The 18502-nt window shown below is 38.1% G+C and overlaps 1 protein-coding gene across 14 annotated transcripts in view; it reads right to left on the bottom strand.

Moving 5' to 3' along the window:
- AKT3 (AKT serine/threonine kinase 3) overlaps window positions 1-18502 on the bottom strand; it is a 301843-nt gene that overhangs the window by 10950 nt on the left and 272391 nt on the right. For 13 of the 14 annotated variants that reach the window (XR_002336106.2, XR_014817071.1, XM_084978745.1 and 10 more), the window contains one exon: window positions 5743-5845. Coding sequence is in view for 12 of the 14 variants with exons in the window: in XM_084978745.1 (XP_084834871.1) it covers window positions 5743-5845 (103 nt within the window). In the remaining 2 variants the exon portion in view is untranslated. Of the gene's footprint in view, window positions 1-4549; window positions 5486-5742; window positions 5846-18502 lie in introns of those variants that run through there. The other variant, XM_005667943.4, reaches the window with a different exon arrangement.

The following is an 18502-nucleotide window of genomic DNA, read 5'->3' on the forward strand; positions in this document are numbered from 1 at the left end:
GGTAACAGCAGAATACAGGAGGCAGAAGAACAAATAAGCGAGGTGGAGGACAGATTAGTGGAAATTACGGATGCATAACAGAAAAGAGAAAAAAGATTGAAAAGAAATGAAGAGAGTCTAAGGGAACTCTGGGACAACATGAAATGCACCAACATCTGTATTATAGGGGTGCCAGAAGGAAAAGAGAGAGAGAAGGGGACAGAAAAAATATTCTAAGAGATAATAGCCGAAAACTTTCCTAACATGGGAAAGGAACCACTCAGGAAGCACAACGAGTACCATATAAAATAAACCCAAGGAGGAATACACCAAGACACATAGCAATCAAACAGACCAAAATTAAAGATAAAGGAAATCTTGAAAGCAGCTAGGGAAAAGAAACAAGTCACACACAAGGGAACCCCGATAGGGTTATGGGAAGATTTTTCAGCAGAAACTCTGCAGGTCAGAAGGGAGTGGCATGATATACTTAACGTGATGAAAGGAAAAAACCTCCAACCAAGATGACTTTACCCAGCAAGGCTCACATTCAGATTTGAAGGAGAAATCAAAACCATCACAGATAAGCAAAAGCTGAGAGAATTCAGCAACACTAAACCAGCCTTATAACAAATACTAAAGGAACTTCTCTAAGCAGAAAAGAAAAGACAGCAACAGGAAACAAAAATACCACAAATGACAAGGCTCACCAGTAAAGGGATATATACAGTAAAGATAAGAAATCATCCATGCACAATTATACCACCAAAATCAGAAATCATGAGAAGAGGTGGGTACAAATGCAGGACACTGGAGATGAACCTGCAATTAAGAGAACAACAACTTAAAACAATCTCATATAGACTCTTATATAATAACTTCAGAATAACTGCAAGCCAAAAATCTACAATTGATACACAAAGAAAAATCAAATACAACACTAAAGACAGTCATCAAACATGAAGAGGAGAAAACAAGTGAAGAAGGGAAGAAAAAAAGCAACAAAGACAAATCCAAAGCAATTAATAAAATGGCAATAAGAACATACATATCAATAATTACCTTAAATGTGAATGGACTAAACGCCCCAACCAAAAGACAGACTGTCTGAATGGATACAAAAACAAGACCCATATATATGCTGTCTTCAAGAGACCCACTTCACTTCTAGGGACACATACAAATTGAAAGTGAGAGGATGGAAGAAAGTATTCCATGCAAAAGAAAGCGGGAGTAGCAATACTCATATCAGACAAAATAGACTTTAAAATGAAGACTATGTTAAGGGACAAAGAAGGACATTACATAATGATCAAAGGATCAATCCAAGAAGATGATATAACAATTTTAAATATCTACGAACCCAACACAGGTTCACCACAATATCTAAGGCAACTGATAACAACCTTAAAAGGAGAAATCAACAATAACGCAATAATAGTGGGGGACTTTAACACCCCACTTACAGCAATAGACAGATCAACCAGACAGAAAATCAATAAGGAAACACAGGCCCTGAATGATGCATTAAACCAGATGGACTTAATAGATATTTACAGGACATTCCATTCAAAAGCAACAGAATATACATTCTTCTCAAGAGCACATGGAACATTCTCTAAGATTGATCACATCCTGGGCTACAAATCAAACCTCGGTAACTTTAAGAAAATTGAAATCATATCAAGCATCTTCTCTAACCACGATGCTGTATGACTAGAAATGAACAACAAGGAAAAAAAACACAAAAAACACAAACACGTGGAGACTAAGCAACATGCTACTCAACAACCAATGGATCATTGAAGAAATCAAAGAGGAAATTAAAAAATACCTAGAAGCAAATGACAACAAAGATAAGCACTCCAAAACCTATGGGCTGCAGCAAAAGCCATTCTGAGAGGAAAATTTATAGCAATACAAGCCCCCTCAGGAAACAAGAAAAAGCTCAAACAAGCTAATTTTACATCTAAAGCAGCTCGAGAGAGAAGAACAGACAAGACCTAAAGTTAGTAGAAGGAAAGAAATCATAAAGAGCAGAGCAGAAATCAATGAAATAGAAACAAAGAAAACCATAGAAAAGATCAATGAAACAAAAAGCTGGTTCGTTGAAAAGATCAACAAAATTGATAAACCCCTAGCCAGACTTACCAAGAAAAAAAGAGAGAAGACTCAAATCAATAAAACTAGAAATGAAAAAGGAGAAGTAACAACGGACACCACAGAAATACAAAGGATCATTAAGAGACTACTATATGGAACTCTATGCCAATAAAACGGAAAACTTAAGAAGAAATGGACAAATTCTTAGAAAAGTACAATCTTCCAAGACTAAACCAAGATGAAATAGAAAAGATGAACGGAACAATCACAAGAACTGAAATTGAAACTGTGATTTAAAAACTTCCAACAAACAAAAGTCCAGGACCAGATGGCTTCACAGGCGAATTCTATCAAACATTTAGAGAAGAGCTAACACCTCTCCTTCAGAAACTATTCCAAAAAATTGCAGAGGAAGCACTCCCAAACATTCTATGAGGCCACCATCACCCTGATACCAAAACCAGACAAAGATACCTCAAAAAAAGAAAACTACAGGCCTACTTCACAGATGAACATTGATGCAAAAATCCTCAACAAAATACTAGCAAACCACATCCAACAATACATTAAAAGGATTGTACATCATGATCAAGTGGGATTTATTCCAGGGATGCAAGGGTTCTTCTATATCCGCAAATCCATCAGTGTGATACACCACATTAACAAACTGAATAAAAACCATATGATCCTCTCAATAGATGCGGAAAAAAGCCTTTGACAAAATCCAACACCCATTTCTGATAAAAAACCCTTCAGAAAGTGGGCATAACAGGAACCTACCTCAACATGAGAAAGGCCATATATGACAAACCCACAGCGAACATCCTTCTCAATGGGGAAAAGCTGAAAGAATTCCTGCTGAGATTAGGAACAAGACAAGGATGTCTGCTCTCGCCATTACTCTTCAACATAGTTCTGGAAGTCCTAGCCACAGTAATCAGAGAAGTAAAAGAAATAAAAGGAATCCAAATTGGAAAGGAAGAGGTAAAACTCTATTTCCATATGACATGATACTATACCTAGAGAATCCTAAAGATTCTACCAGAAAACTGTTACAGCTCATCCATGAATTTGGCAAAGTTGCAGGATACAAAATTAATACACAGAAATTGATGGCATTTCTATACTCTAACAATGAAAGAGCAGAAAAGGAAATTAGGGAAGCCATCCCATGCAAAAGAATAAAATACCTTGGAGTAAACCTACCTAAAGAGTCAAAAGACTTATACTCTGAAAAGTATAAGACACTGATGAAAGAAATCAAAGAGGACACAAATAGATGGAAAGACATACCATGCTTGTGGATTGGAGGATTTAATATTATCAAAATGACTATACTACCCAAGGCAATCTACAGATTCAAGGCAATCCCTATCAAATTACCAAGGACATTTTTCACAGAACTCCAACAAAATATTTTAAAGTTTGTTTGGCTATTCTGGGTCTTTTGTGCTTCCAAAGACATCCTGAAAAAGAAACATGGAGCTGAAGGAATCAGGCTCCCGGACTTCAGACTATACTACAAAGCAACACTCATCAAAACCACATGGTACTGGCACAAAGACAGAAATATAGATCAGTGGAACAGGATAGAAAGCCCAGAATTAAACCCACGCACCTATAACCAACTAATCTATGACAAAGGAGGCAACAATATACAATGGAGAAAAGACAGTCCCTTCAATAAGTGCTGCTGTGGAAACTGGACAGCCACATGGAAAAGAACGAAATTACAACACTCCCTGACACCACACACAAAAGTAAACTCCAAATGGATTAAAGACCTAGATATAAGACCAGACACTGTAAAACTCTCAGAGGAAAACAAAGGCCAAACACTCTCTGACATAAACAACAGCAACATCTTCTCAGATCCACCTCTTAAGAGTAATGACAGTAAAAACAAAAATAAACAAATGGGACCTAATCAAACTTAAAAGCTTCTGCACAGCAAAGGAAACTCTAAGCAAAACGAAAAGACAGCCCACAGAATGGGAGAAAAATCTGTGCAAGTGAATCAACCAACAAGGGATTAATCTCGAAAATTTATAAACACCTTCTGCAGCTCCATACCCAAAAAACAAACCCCATCAAAAAATGGACACAAGATCTAAACAGACAGTTCTCCAAAGACATTCCGATGGCCAAAAAACACACGAAAAGATGTTCAACATCACTCATTCTTAGAGAAATGCAAATCAAAACCACTCTTAGGTACCACCTTACACCAGCCAGAATGGCCATCATCAAAAAGTCTACAAACAGTAAGTGCTGGAGAGGCTGAGGAGAAAAAGGAACCCTAGTACACTGTTGCTGGGACTGTAAATTGGTGCAACCACTGTGGAAAACAGAATGGAGACTCCTCAGAAAACTAAGAATAGAACTACCATTTGATCCAGCAATCCCACACCTGGGCATCTATCCGGAGAAAACCACGACTCGCAAAGACACATGTACTCTGATGTTCATTGCAGCACTATTTATAATAGCCAAGACATGGAAACAACCTAAATGTCCATCGACAGAGGAGTACATCAAGAAGATGTGGTACATATACATAATGGAATATTACTCAGCCATTAAAAGGAACGAAACACCGGCACTTTTAGCAACATGGATGGGCCTAGAAATTATCATGCTAAATGAAGTCAGCCATACAATGAGACACCAACATCCAATGCTTTCACTGACATGTGGAATCTGAAAAAAGGACAGACTGAACTTTTTTGCAGGACAGATGCTGACTCACAGACATTGAAAAACTTATGGTCTCCAGAGACAGTCTGGGGGGTGGGGGGAATGTGCTTGGGTTGTGGGATGGAAATCCTGTGAAAATGGATTGTTATGATCATTATACGACTAAAGATGTGATAAATTCATTTGAGTAATAATAATAAAAAAAACCCCGAATATGTCATTGTGTGAGCCAAAAGATGTGACTTGAAATCTTTTAGCTATCCAAATTTACTCCTGAAACTCAATTTTTGCCCTAATTCCTAAACTATTGATGCTATCTTTGACAGCATATGAGGATGCTTACAAGTTATATTTGATATTAAATTCTATTTGGTAGTCTTTTCTTCCCTTGAAAGGAAGGGTGTTTATCAAAGGGTGGGGTGCACACTGTGCAGATGAAATGCTTTTAAGTGGTGCATAATGTATAGTTTTAAGAGGTATCGAGTTTGATAATATCAAGAATTATGAGCAATCTAAATTATGTCTTCACAGATATTACTGCTTAAGACAAAGCTAAGTCAAAGAGAGTGATTCCATTTAAAGTCAATTTTAAAACCACTAAGTACGTAGGAGACCAGAATTAGCGACATTCTGAAGGTGGGTCTCAAAGAGCAGTGGGAAACGTGACGGTCTATTTCAGAATCCTTTCAGCTGATGTCAAAATAATCTATTGGAGAAAAGTAGGAAGGGCTAATTAGTCTATAATTCTCATCTACAAAGTTTACCATATATATTTTTTAAATTAAAAAACCTTTTTCTCTTAGCTGCCTGTCTTGAGATATTTCCATATCGAGAATGCCATATTCTTAAATGGAACAGAGTAAGTCACTGTGGAATTTAATCTTGAAAATATCCAATTAAAAAAACCCAGATTTTTCTTCTGTTATATTAGGACAATATCAATGACCTTGTGGATTTACTTACATTTTTCAGGTGGTGTTATTGTAATAGTCTGAGCTGTAAATTCTTCATCAAAATATCTGGTGTCTGTCTCAGATGTTACTTGAGGCTTAAAAGGAGGTACAAGCTGTAAGAAGAAAAAGAGTACTGTTGAGTTTTCCTTCAATTTAGGAAAATTCAGTTCTGGGATAAAATGAGAGAGCAGGTACTGAAGGAACAGTGCAAGAGACGAGACCGCCCAGCTGCACTTTGAAAGGCCCATGTGGTAGTTGGCTTCCCAGTCAACTCTCAACACAGAACCATAGTACCTGGTTGTTCCATATCATATTTCAGGGATTATGAAAAATAGAACAAATGGGAACCAAAGGACAGGGTGGGAAGAGGATACTGAAAAGTCTGTCCTCATACCTTTCCCCTAACATACACACAAAACCACAGGGCAGTGGGTGGTGGCGGCGGCAGCAACAGAACGAGGCTGTTCCCAGTGCGGCAAAAGCACAACCTGGCTGGCTTTCTGCTCCCTCCTTCTGGCGCCTGGCCGGACAGGCTATGATTTAAAATGCACCTTACTGACATCAGCTACTGCCCAGCTCACAGACAGAGTACTGCCTCTGTACTTGGCAAAGACCGACAACTCCGCCGACTTGAGCCGGGGGTTAGTGTCTGCCCCTGCTCTGGAACCCGGGTTCTCGGCAGCCCCTCGAGGGATGTGCCAGCGTTTTGCCCATAGTTTTTTGTTTTTTTTTAAATCAGTTCCTCAAAGGGAACCATCACCTGAAAGATTAAGAGTAACTGCGCTAGGGTTGCTAGAACTGGACTCATTTGCCTCCGGAGGGCGGGAGGCATGGGGTGGGGGAAAGTCTTGGGTTAGGGAAGATGACAGAAGCTTGAGCCATGTGAACCTCCGCCTCTGTACCTCCACTGGCGGGGAGGGGCTGGGACCAGGAGAGGCTCCTGCTTCTCAGGGCTCTGACCTCACAGGGAGCGCCTGCTGGAAACCTGGTCCAGAGCCTGGTGTCAGAGTAAATGCTTCAACGAATACCATTCAGAAGAGGGGGTGCTGCATTTAGAGAAACATCCCCACGTGCATAGAAAAATGGAAAACAATGACCAAAATTACTGTTTTATAAAAATTTTACAGAAACAAATACACAACTGGCTTTAAATCAATGCATTTTCCCACATTTTTCCATTTACGTTTAATAGTAAGGCAAAAAACCTTTAAATTATTCTCTAGATGGACCATGTTTTAAACCACCAAGAAATGACCCGAATTAAAAGCATGTTTTCAGAATAAAGGACCCCATTTCAGTTTAAAGCACATTCAGTGACTCTAAAGGCTTCGTTATTAGCAAGTACTCTTTTGGGGACTGAACCAAACTTAGGTTCCACTGATCAGGTGTAAAGGTTGCTAAGGGGCCAGAACATGTTTCTAGCTGTGCCATTAGACGACTGGACGCAGGAAGGAGCTCACTCCACTGATGGGAACCTTCCCTCTTGCGTTCACACAAAAGCGCTTTACTTTCCTTCGACAGACGTTTCAACATCTGACGCACACGCACACATCACCGTCACACCTCCTCCTCAAGGCTTCTAAAGTCCCTCAACGGCATCACAACACAGGCACACAAGGACAAAGGGGACAGAGACTGGAGAGTTTGGGGTTTTCCTTTTGGAAAACTGAGGGATAACGGCCTCTACCTGGCAGGCAACTGGGAGACTGGGACTCTGGCTGTGACCTTCCCTCTGACTCACTATTCTACAAATGTCCAAAAAACATGCTTCATCCTTCCAATCAAAAACTAACCACGAGGGAGTTCCCGTTGTGGTTCAGCAGTAATAAACCCGACTAGTATCCATGAGGATGCAGGTTCGATCCCTGGCCTCACTCCATGGATTAAGGATCTGGTGTTGCCATGAGCTGTGGTGTAGGATGAAGACACAGCTCGGATCTGGCATTGCTGTGGCTGTGGTATAGGCCAGCAGCTGTGGCTCCCATTTGACCCCTAGCCTGGGAAGCTCCACATGCCCGAGGTACAGCCCTAAAAAGCAAGTAACAAACAATAAAAAAAAAAAAAAAAAAAAAAAAGAAGGCATGAGAATGTCTCTGAGCAGCAGTGGGCTTCTACGGGGCAAAGGAGAATAGGTTTTGCCCTGCCCACCTGCTTCCTTCTGATGGCAAAAACTTCAACCTGCCTTCAGGTTAGGAGAAAGCTGTCATCCTTTTGGATGAGACACTGATCACCTGAAACTTTAAAAAAACTGAAATAGATCTTTAAACAGTGTTCAAGAGATTACAGAGATCCTAGTCTATTCAAACTCATGCTAGGTTTACCTGACCTCTGCCCTCAACCAGCTGCCCTTTCCAGCATTTTCTATCCTTGCACTGCTTCATTTTTCTCCAAAAGACTTTTCAACCTCTGACACACAGACCTACACATACACAAACTGTATACATGTTTATTGTCACCATTTTTATACTTCCTCCCCAATAAAATTTAAGTTCCACAAGGGCAGGTACTTTTTTTTTTTTGCTTTTTAGGGCTGCACCCACGGCATATGGAGGTTCCCAGGCTAGGGGTCAAATCGGAGCTGCAGCTGCAGCCTATACCACAGCACAGCCACGTGGGATCCAAGCCTCGTCTGCGACCTACACCAACCACAGCTCACAGCCACACTGGATCCTTAACCCACTGAGCCAGTACGGGAGCTCCCGAGGGCAAGTACTTTTAAGAACAGTTTTATTGAGGTATGACTGACGTACAATAAACTGCACATGTAACTGCACAATTGGAATCATTTTGATGTGTGTGTACCCATGAAACCATCACCAAAATCAAGATGATGTCCTGGTGTCGTCTAATAACCCCATGCAAGTCCGTTCTCCTCCCACCCCCAGAGGCAATGGCTGCCATGCTTTCTGCCATGGATGATTTGTTTCTATTTTTTAGGCTTTTATGTAATTGGAGTTGCATAGTATGTATTTTTTGTCTGGTGTCTTTCACTTAGCAGAGTTATTCTGACAGTTGTTCAGGTCACTGCATGTATCAACAGCTCACCCACTTTACTGTGGATGTACTGTGTGGACGTCCATCATGCGAGGTCCCACAGTTTATCTACTCTGTCCTTGGACTTCTGGGTTGCTTCTAGTTTGCAGGCTTCAATAGATAAAGCTGCTAGGAGTCTTTAGGCCCAAGTCTTTGTATAGACATAGACTTAATTTATTTATACAAGGAGTAGAATTGTTGGGTCATTTGGCAGATGTACACTTAACTGTTTAAGAAACTGCTAAACTCGTCCCAGAGTTGCTGCCACACTGCATATTACTACCAATGGCGAGTAACTGGTCCACATTCTTGCCAACACTGGTTCAACCACTCTTTTCGACATTAGATATTCTAATATGTGGATGTATTTCACTATGGTTTTAATTTATATTTCTTTAATGAAGTATCATCATTTTCACTAGTTTACTTCTTCTTTGATGAAGTGTCCTTTCAAATATTTACCCATTTTTCCCCTTATTAGGTTTAAAGAGTTCTCTATACATGCTTCATGTATGTCCATTTTTAGAAATGTTCATTATCAGATTTGTGATTTGCAAATATTCTCCCACCTGTGGTTATTCCTTTCACACTCTTATTAGTGCCTTTTGAAGAACAATCAGTCTGAATTTTGATTAAGTCTGACTTGTCATTTTTTTCTCTATGGATCATGCTTTGTTTGCTCTTATCTAAGAAATCTCTGCATAACCTAATATCGCAAAGATTTTCTCCTATATTTTTTTCTGGAAAGCTTTACATTTTAGACTATAATTCATTTTGAGTTAATCTTGTAAATGCTGCAAAATCTTTCCCTTAATGGATGCCCAATTGTTTCAGCACTATTTGAATAGAATTGTTTTTATATTCTATTGAAAGTCAATTAAATATACAAATGTAGGTCTATTTCCAGATTATCTATTATGTTGTATTGATCTTTTTCCAATGTTATGGTGAATAAAGATATTATCTGTCCATAACAAGTAGTCTAGATTTGATTACTATGACTTAATAATGAATAAGTTCTGAACGCAGGTAGGTAGGTCTTCCCACTTCATTTTTTGTTAAGCTGTTCTGGCTCTTTTAAGTCCTTTGCATTTCATATGAATTTTTACTTATTATTATTTTTTTATTTATAATGATTTTATTTTTTCCATTATAGCTGGCTTACAGTGTTCCGTCAATTTTCTACTATACAGCAAGGTGATCCAGTCACACATACATTCTTCTTTTGCATATTATCATGCTCCATCACCAGTGACCAGGCATAGTTTCCAGTGCTACACAGCAGGATTCCACTGCTTATCCATTCCAAAAGCAAAAGTTTGCATCTATTAACCCCAAATTCCCAGTCCACCCCACTCCCTCCCCTTTCCCGTTGGCAACCACAAGTCTGTTCTCCAAGTCTATGAGTTTCTTTTCTGTGGAAAGGTTCATTTGTGCCATATATTAGATTCCAGATATAAGTGATACAATATGGCATTTGTCTCTTTCTGACTTATTTCACTCAGGATGAGAGTCTCTAGGTTCCATCTCTGCTGCTGCAAATGGCATTATTTTGTTATTTTTTTATGGCTGAGAAGTATTCCATTGTGTATACATACCACATCTTCCGAATCCAATCATCTATCAGTGGGCATTTGGGTTGTTTCCATGTCTTGGCTATTGTGACTAGTGCTGCAATGAACATGCAGGTGCCATGTGTCTTTTTTAAGGAGTTTTGTCCAGATAGATGACCAAGAGTGGGAATGCTGGGTCATATGGCAGTTCTCTATATAGTTTTCTAAGGTACTTCTGTACTGTTTTCCACAGTGGTTGTATCAACTTACATTCCCAAGAGTGCAAGAGGGTTCCCTTTTCTCCACACCCCCTCCAGCATTTGTCATCTGTGGACCTGTTAATGATGGTCATTCTGACTGGTGTGACGTGGTACCTCATAGTAGTTTTGATTTGCATTTCTCTAATAATAAGTGATGTTGAGCATTTTTTCATGTGCTTGTTGGCCATCTGTATATCTTCTTTGGAGAAATGTCTATTCAGGTCTTTTGCCCATTTTTCAATTGGGCTGTTGGCTTTTTTGCTGTTGAACTGTATAAGTCATTTCTATATTTTAGAAATTAAGCCCTTGTCAGTTGCATCATTTGAAACTATTTTCTCCCATTCTATAAGTTGTCTTTTTTTTTTTTTCTTTATGGTTTCCTTTGCTGTGCAAAAGCTTGTCAGTTTGATTAGGTCACATTAGTATATTTTTGCTTTTATTTCTGTTGCTTTGGGAAACTGACCTGAAAAAACATTTGTAAGGTTGATGTCAGAGAATGTTTTGCCTATGTTCTCTTCTAGGAGTTTTATGGTGTCTTGTCTTATATTTAAATCTTTAAGCCATTTGGAGTTTATCTTTTTGCGCAAGGTGTGAGGGTGTGTTCCAGTTTCATTGATTTACACATAGCTGTCCCGTCTGTCCTGTTTACCCAGCACCACATGCTGAAAAGACTGTCTTTTTCCCATTTTATATTCTTGCCTCCTTTGTTGAGGATTAATTGACCAAAGGTGTCTGGGTTTATTTCTGGGTTCTCTATTCTGTTCCATTGGTCTGTCTGTTTTGGTACCAGTATCGCACTGTCTTGATGACTGTGGCTTTGTAATATTGCCTGAAGTCTGGGAGAGTTATGCCTCCTGCTTGGTGTTTGTTCCTCAGGATTGCTTTGGCAATTCTGGGTCTTTTGTGGTTCCATATCAATTTTTGGATTGTTTGTTCTAGTTCTGTGAAAAACAACCTGGGTAATTTCATAGGGATTGCATTGAATCTGTAGATTGCTTTGGGTAGTATGGCCATTTTTACAATATTAATTTTTCCAACATAGGAGCATGAAATATCTTTCCATTTCTTTGAATCCTCTTTAATTTCCTTGATTAATATTTTATAGTTCTCAGCATATAAGTCTTTCACCTCCTTTATTTATTCCCAGGTATTTGATTTTTTTGGGTGCAATTTTAAAAGGTATTTTTTTATTCCCCTTTGATGAATACCGATGCAAAAATTCTCAACAAAATTAGCCAACCGAATCCAACAACATATAAAAAAGATCATACACCACAACCAAGTGGGATTCATCCCAGGTTCACAAGGATGGTTCCATATGTGCCAATCAATCAATGCCACACACATTAACAAGAGAAAAATCAAAAACCACATGATCATCTCCACAGACGCAGAAAAAGCATTTGACCAAGTCCAGCATCCATTCATGACAAAAACTCTTACCAAAGTGGGTACAGAGGGAACATACCTTAACATAATAAAAGCCATTTATGACAAACCCACAGCAAATGTAATACTCAATGGAGAAAAGCTGAGGGCCTTCCCACTAAAATCTGCCACAAGACAAGGATGCCCACTCTTACCACTTTTATTCAACAGAGTATTGGAAGTCCTAGCCACAGCAATCAGACAAACAGAAGAAATAAAAGGTATCCAAATTGGAAGAGAAAAGGTAAAACTGTCACTGTATGCAGATACCATGATACTACATATAGAAAACTCTAAGGACTCAACCCAAAACCTACTCGAAATGATTAACAAATTCAGCAAAGTAGAAGGATATAGGATTAAAGTTCAGACATAAGTTGCATTTCTGTATACTAACAATGAAATATTAGAAAAGGAATACATATCAATTTTAAATTCAATCTAACAATTCCTACAGAATAACCTGCTAGGATCCTGGTTATGATTCTAATAAATTTATAGATAAAACTTTGAGAGAATGAACATCTTGAAAATATTGAGTCTTCTAAATCACAAACACAGTATATCTCTCCATTGCTTAGGTTGTCTTTAACTTCCTCCAACAATATCTTTTAGTTTTTATTTTTATTTGTTTATTTTTGTCTTTGTGCCTTTTCTAGGGCCGCTCCCGTGGCATATGGAGATTCCCCAGGCTAGGGGTCTAATCGGAGCTGTAGCCACTGGCCTACGCCAGAGCCACAGCAATGTGGGATCTGAGCCGCATCTGCAACCTACACCACAGCTCACGGCAACACCAGATCCTCAACCCACTGAGCAAGGCCAGGGATTGAACCTGCAACCTCATGGTTCCTAGTCGGATTTGTTAACCACTGCGCCATGATAGGAACTCCTCTTTTAGTTTTTAGTATAACGGTCTTTTAAATATTTTGTCAGGAGTTCCTGTAGTGGTTAAGCATAAACAATCCAACCAGTGATCATGAAGTTGTGGGTCTGATCCCCTGGCCTCACTCAGTGGATTAAGGGTCTGGCGTTGTGGTGAGCTGTGGTGTTGGTCACAGACAGATGCAGCTTGGATCCTGCATGGCTGTGGTGTAGGTTGGCAGCTGTAGCTCCGATTAGACCCCTAGCCTGGGAACTTCTATACACTGTGGGGTGCGGCCCTAAAAAGCAAAAAAGCAAAAAAAAAAAATTGTCAAAATACCTCAAAGTTCACATTTCTATTGCTATCATAAATGATATTTTAAATTAATTCCCACTTTGTACTGTTGCTGTTGTATGAAATTACAATTTCTGTATCATGCAATCTTTATTTATCTTGTATTAAGTAAACCCATGGTTTAAACTTCAGTAACTTTTTATTGATTCCATCTGATTTTCTACATATATAATCATGTTGTTCATGAATAAAGACAGACTTCTTCCCAATCTGTAGAAAAGGCCAAATAAGAAACAAGAAAATTACGAAATGAAAAAACTCCCTGGTAAAGGCAAACATAGAGCAAAGGAAATCATTCATGCACGAACATGGCAGGAAATTTAAAAGACAAAAGTAGTAAAATCACCTATATCCACAATAAGCAGTTAAGGGATACAGAAAACAATTAGATACAAAATATATCAAAAGCAGTAACTGTGAGGAGAAGTGAGTATAAATGCAGGGTTGCTAAAATGCATTTCAAATTAAGAGGTCAGCAACTTAAAACAATCATGTGTATTAATAAGATTACAATATCCACCTAATAACCACAAAAGAAAAAAAAATCTAAAACAGATATACTCACAAAAAAGAAAAAGGAATCTAAACATAATACTAAAGACAGTCATCAGGGAGTTCCCACTGTGGCGCAGCAGAAATGAACCTGACTCGTATCCATGAGGATGTGGGTTCAATCCCTTGTTCAGTGGGTCAGGGATCCGGCACTGCCGTGACCTGTGGTGTAGGCTGCAGATGTGGCTTGGATCCCCTGTTGCCGTGACTGTGGCAGAGGCCAGCAGCTGCAGCTCCGATCTGACCCCCTGGGAACTTTCATATGCTGTGGGTGCGGTCCTATAAAAAAAAGCAAAAGATAGTCATCAAATCACAGGAGAACAAAAGAAGAAAGAAAGGAAAAAAACCGACAAAAGAACCCCAAAACAATGAACAACATGGCAATAAAAACATATATGTTGATAATTATCTTGAATGTATATGGACAAAATACTTCAATCAAATGACAAAGAGTGGCTGAATGGATACAAAAACAAAACCTCTGTATATTTTACCTACAAGAGACTCACCTCATTTCAGATCTAAAGACAAACACAGACCGAAAACGAGGGGATGGAAAAAAGTATTCCATGTATATGGAAATTAAAAGAAAACTGAAGTATAAATACTTATATCAGACAAAATAGACTTTAAAATAAAGATTTCTGGAAGATGCAAAGAAACCCACTATATAAAAATTAAGGGATCAATCCAAGAAGACATAATAATTGTAAAATATATATGCAACCAACACAGGATCGACAATATATAAAGCAAGTATTAATGGGCATAAAAGGAGAAACTGACAATAACACTATAATAGCAGGAGACTTTAACACCCCACTTAAATCACTGCACAGATCAACAAGACAGAAAATCAACTGAGAAAACATTGGTCTTAAATGAAATATTAGACAGATGGACTTAACTGACATAAATAAAATATTCCATCCAATAGTAGGAGAATACACATTTTTTCAAGTGCACATGGAACACTCTCCAGGAAATGTGACAAGCGAGGCCATAAAAGAAGCCCTCAGTAAATTTAAGAAAACTGAAAGCACATCAAACATCTTTCCTGACCTTAGCACTATGAAACTAGAAATCAATTACAAGAAAAAAACTGGAGACTAAACTTTATGCTACCAAACAAGCAATGAATCATTAAAGAAATCAAAGAAATTAAAAAAAAAAACCCTACAGACAAATGAGAACAAAAACACAAGGATTGAAAACCCATGGGATGAGGCAAAAGCAGTTTCAAGAGGAAAGTTTACAGTAACACAAGCTTACCTCAGGAAACAGGATGAATCTCAAATGAACAATCTAACCTTACACCTAACAGAACTAAAGTAAGGAGAACAAACAAAACCCAAGGTTAGCAGAAGGAAAGAAATCATAATAAGAGCAGAAATAAATGAAATAGAGACTTAAAGAAATAATACAAAAGATCAATCAAACTAAAAGCTGGTTCTCTGAAAAAATAAACAAAATTGATAAAACTTTAGCCAGACTAATCACTAAAAAAAGGAGAGGGCCCAATTCAATAAAGAAAGAAATGAAAAAGGATACATTTCCACCAAGACCACAGAAACACAAAAGCTTGTTAGAGACAACTAATAACTACATGCCAATAAAATAGTCTATCCAGAAGAAATGGACAAATTCTTCAAGATATAATCTCCCAAGATTGAATCAAGAAGAAATAGGAAATATGAACAGATCAGTTAACAGTAATGAAATGGAATCAGTATTCTAAAAATTCCCAACAAAGTCCAGGGCTACGTGGCTTCACAGGTGAATTCTACCAAACATTTACAGAAAAGTTAACACTCAATCTCCCCAAACTATTCAAAAAACTACAGAGGAAGGAACACTCCTAAGCTCATTCTATGAGGCCTGATACCAAAACTAGACAAAGACATCACAAAAAAAGGAAACTACAGGCCAATATCACTGATGAACATATACGCAAAAAATTCTCAACAAGGAGTTCCTGCTGTGTTGCAGCAGAAACTAATCTGACTAGTTAGTATCCATGAGGATGCGAGTTCAATCCCTGGCCTCATTGAGTGGGTCAGGGGATCTGGCATTGCCATGAGCTGTGGCATAGGTTACAGATGCAGCCTGGATGCTGTATTGCTGTGGCTGTGGTGTAGGACAGCAGCTGTAGCTCTGATTTGACCCCTAGCCTGGGAACTTCCATATGCCACAGGAGCAGCCCTAAAAACAAAAACAAAAAAACCCCCAAAAAACTCAACAAAATGTTAGCAAACTGAATTTAACAATACATTGAAAGGATCATACACTATGATCAAGGGATGCAAAGATTTTTCAACATCTGTAAATCAATCATTGTGATACATACACCACATTAACAAACTGAATAAAATCACATGATCATCTTGATAGATGTGGAAAATGTTTTTGACAAACTTTCTCCAGAAAGTGGGCATACATCAACATAATAAAGGCCATATATGACGAACCCACAGCTAACATCATACCCAACAGTGAAAAGCTGGCAGCATTTCCTCTAAGATCAGAAACAAGACAAGAGATGCCCATTCTTGGCACTTTTATTCAACATAGTAGTGGATGTCCTAGCCACAGCAGTCAGACAAGAAAAAATAAAAAGAATCCAAATTTGAAAGGAAGAAGTAAAACTGTCACTGTCTGCAGATGACATACTATACACAGAAAATCCTAAAGATGTTACCAGAAAACTACTAGAGCTCATCGATGAATTCTGTAAAGTTGTAGGATACAAAATCAACATATAGAAATCTCTTGCATTTCTACACACTAACAGTCAACTATCAAAAAGAGAAATTAAGGTAATAATCCCATTTACCATCACATCAAAAAGAAGAAAATGCCTAGAAATAAAATTAGCTAAGGAGGTAGAAGAACTGTACTTGGAAAATTATAAGACATTGATGAAAGAACGTAAAAATGACACAAACAGATGGAAAGATAAACAGTGTCCTTGGATTGGAAGAATTGTAAAAATGACCATACTATCCAAGGCAATATATAGATTCAATGCAATTGGTAATAAAGTACCAATGGCATTTTTTTTTTCAACAGAAGTAGAACAAGTAATTTTAAAATTTGTGTGAAAACACAAGACTCCAAAACAATCTTGAGAATGAAGAATAGAGTTAGAGGAATCAAACCCTCTGATGAGATTGTGTACAAAGCTACAGGACTCAAAATATTATAGTACTGGCACAAAAACAGACACATAGGTCAATGGAACAGAAAAGAGAGCCCAGAAATAAACCTATGCACTTAATCTACAACAAAGGAGGACATTCCATACAATGGAATACTACTCAGCCATAAAAAAGAATGAAATTCTGCCATTTGCAACAACATGAAAAGAATTAGACAGTATTATGCTAAGTGAAGTAAGTCTTATTTTTCTCTTCAGTAAGTGGTGATGGGAAAATTGGACAGCTACATGTAAAAGAATGAAATTATGACATTCATAACACCATTTACAAAAATAAACTCAAAATGGATTAAAGACCTAAATGTATGACTGCAAACCAAAAAGCTCTTTGAGGAAAACATACACAAAACACTGCTTGACGTAAATTGTGGCAAGGTTTTTTTGGATCTGTCTCCTAAAGCATAGGAAATAAAGGAAAAAACAAACAAATGGGACCTAATTACTTGAAAGCTTTTGCACAGCCAAGGAAATGATGAACAAAATGAAAATACAACCTACTGAATAAGAGAAAATATTTGCAAATGATATGACTGACAAGGGGTTAATATCCAGCATATATAAACAGCTCATAAACCTCAAAATCAAACAAATGAATGATTTGATTAAAAAATGGGCAGACGAACTGAATAGATATTTTTCCAAATAGGACATGCAGATGGCCAAGAGGCACATGAAAAGATGCTAATCATGAGGGAAATGCAAATCAAAAGCAAAATGAGATGATCAGCTCACAGCTATCAGAACAGCTATCATTAAAAAGTCTACAAATAGCAAATGTTGGCGAGGATGTGGAGAAAAGGGAAGCCTTGTACACTGCTGGTGGGAAGGTAAATTGGTCCATCCACTATGGGAAACAGCACGGAATTTTCTCAAAAAACTAAAAATAGACCTACTAAATAACACAGCAATTCTACTCCTGGGTATATATCCAAAAAGACCAAAACCACTAACTTGCCAAAGATACATGCACCCCAATGTTTATAGCACCATTATTGATAAATGCAAAGATACAGAAGCAACCTATGTGTCAACCAATGAATAAAGATGTGATATGTACATATGTATAAATATATACATAAATACATACACTTAATGGAATATTACTCAGCCATAAAAAAGAATGAAATTCTGCCATTTGCAACAACATGAAAGGAACTATGCTAAGTGAAATAAGTCAGATAGAAAGATATATACTGTTTAATATCACTTATATGTGACATATAAAAAATGCAACAAGCTAGTGACTCCTAACAAAAAAGAAGCAGGGAGTTCCCATTGTAGTGCAGTGGAAACAAATCCAACTAGTATCTATGAGGATGCGGGTTCAATTCCTGGCCTTGCTCAGTGGGTTTTAAGGATCCGTTGTTGCCATGAGCTGTGGTGTAGGTCGCCGATGTGGCTCGGATCTGGCATTGCTGTGGCTGTGGTGTAGACCGGCAGCTACAGCTCCAATTCGACCCCTGGACTGGGAATTTCCATATGCCACAAGTGCAGCCCTTAAAACACACACA

The sequence above is a fragment of the Sus scrofa genome, chromosome 10 (genome assembly GCF_054392235.1).
Source record: "Sus scrofa isolate SSC_HxYL_T2T_F1_AM1 chromosome 10, Sscrofa_HxYL_maternal_Yorkshire_Landrace_v2.0, whole genome shotgun sequence".
NCBI classification, from domain to species: Eukaryota; Metazoa; Chordata; class Mammalia; order Artiodactyla; family Suidae; genus Sus; species Sus scrofa.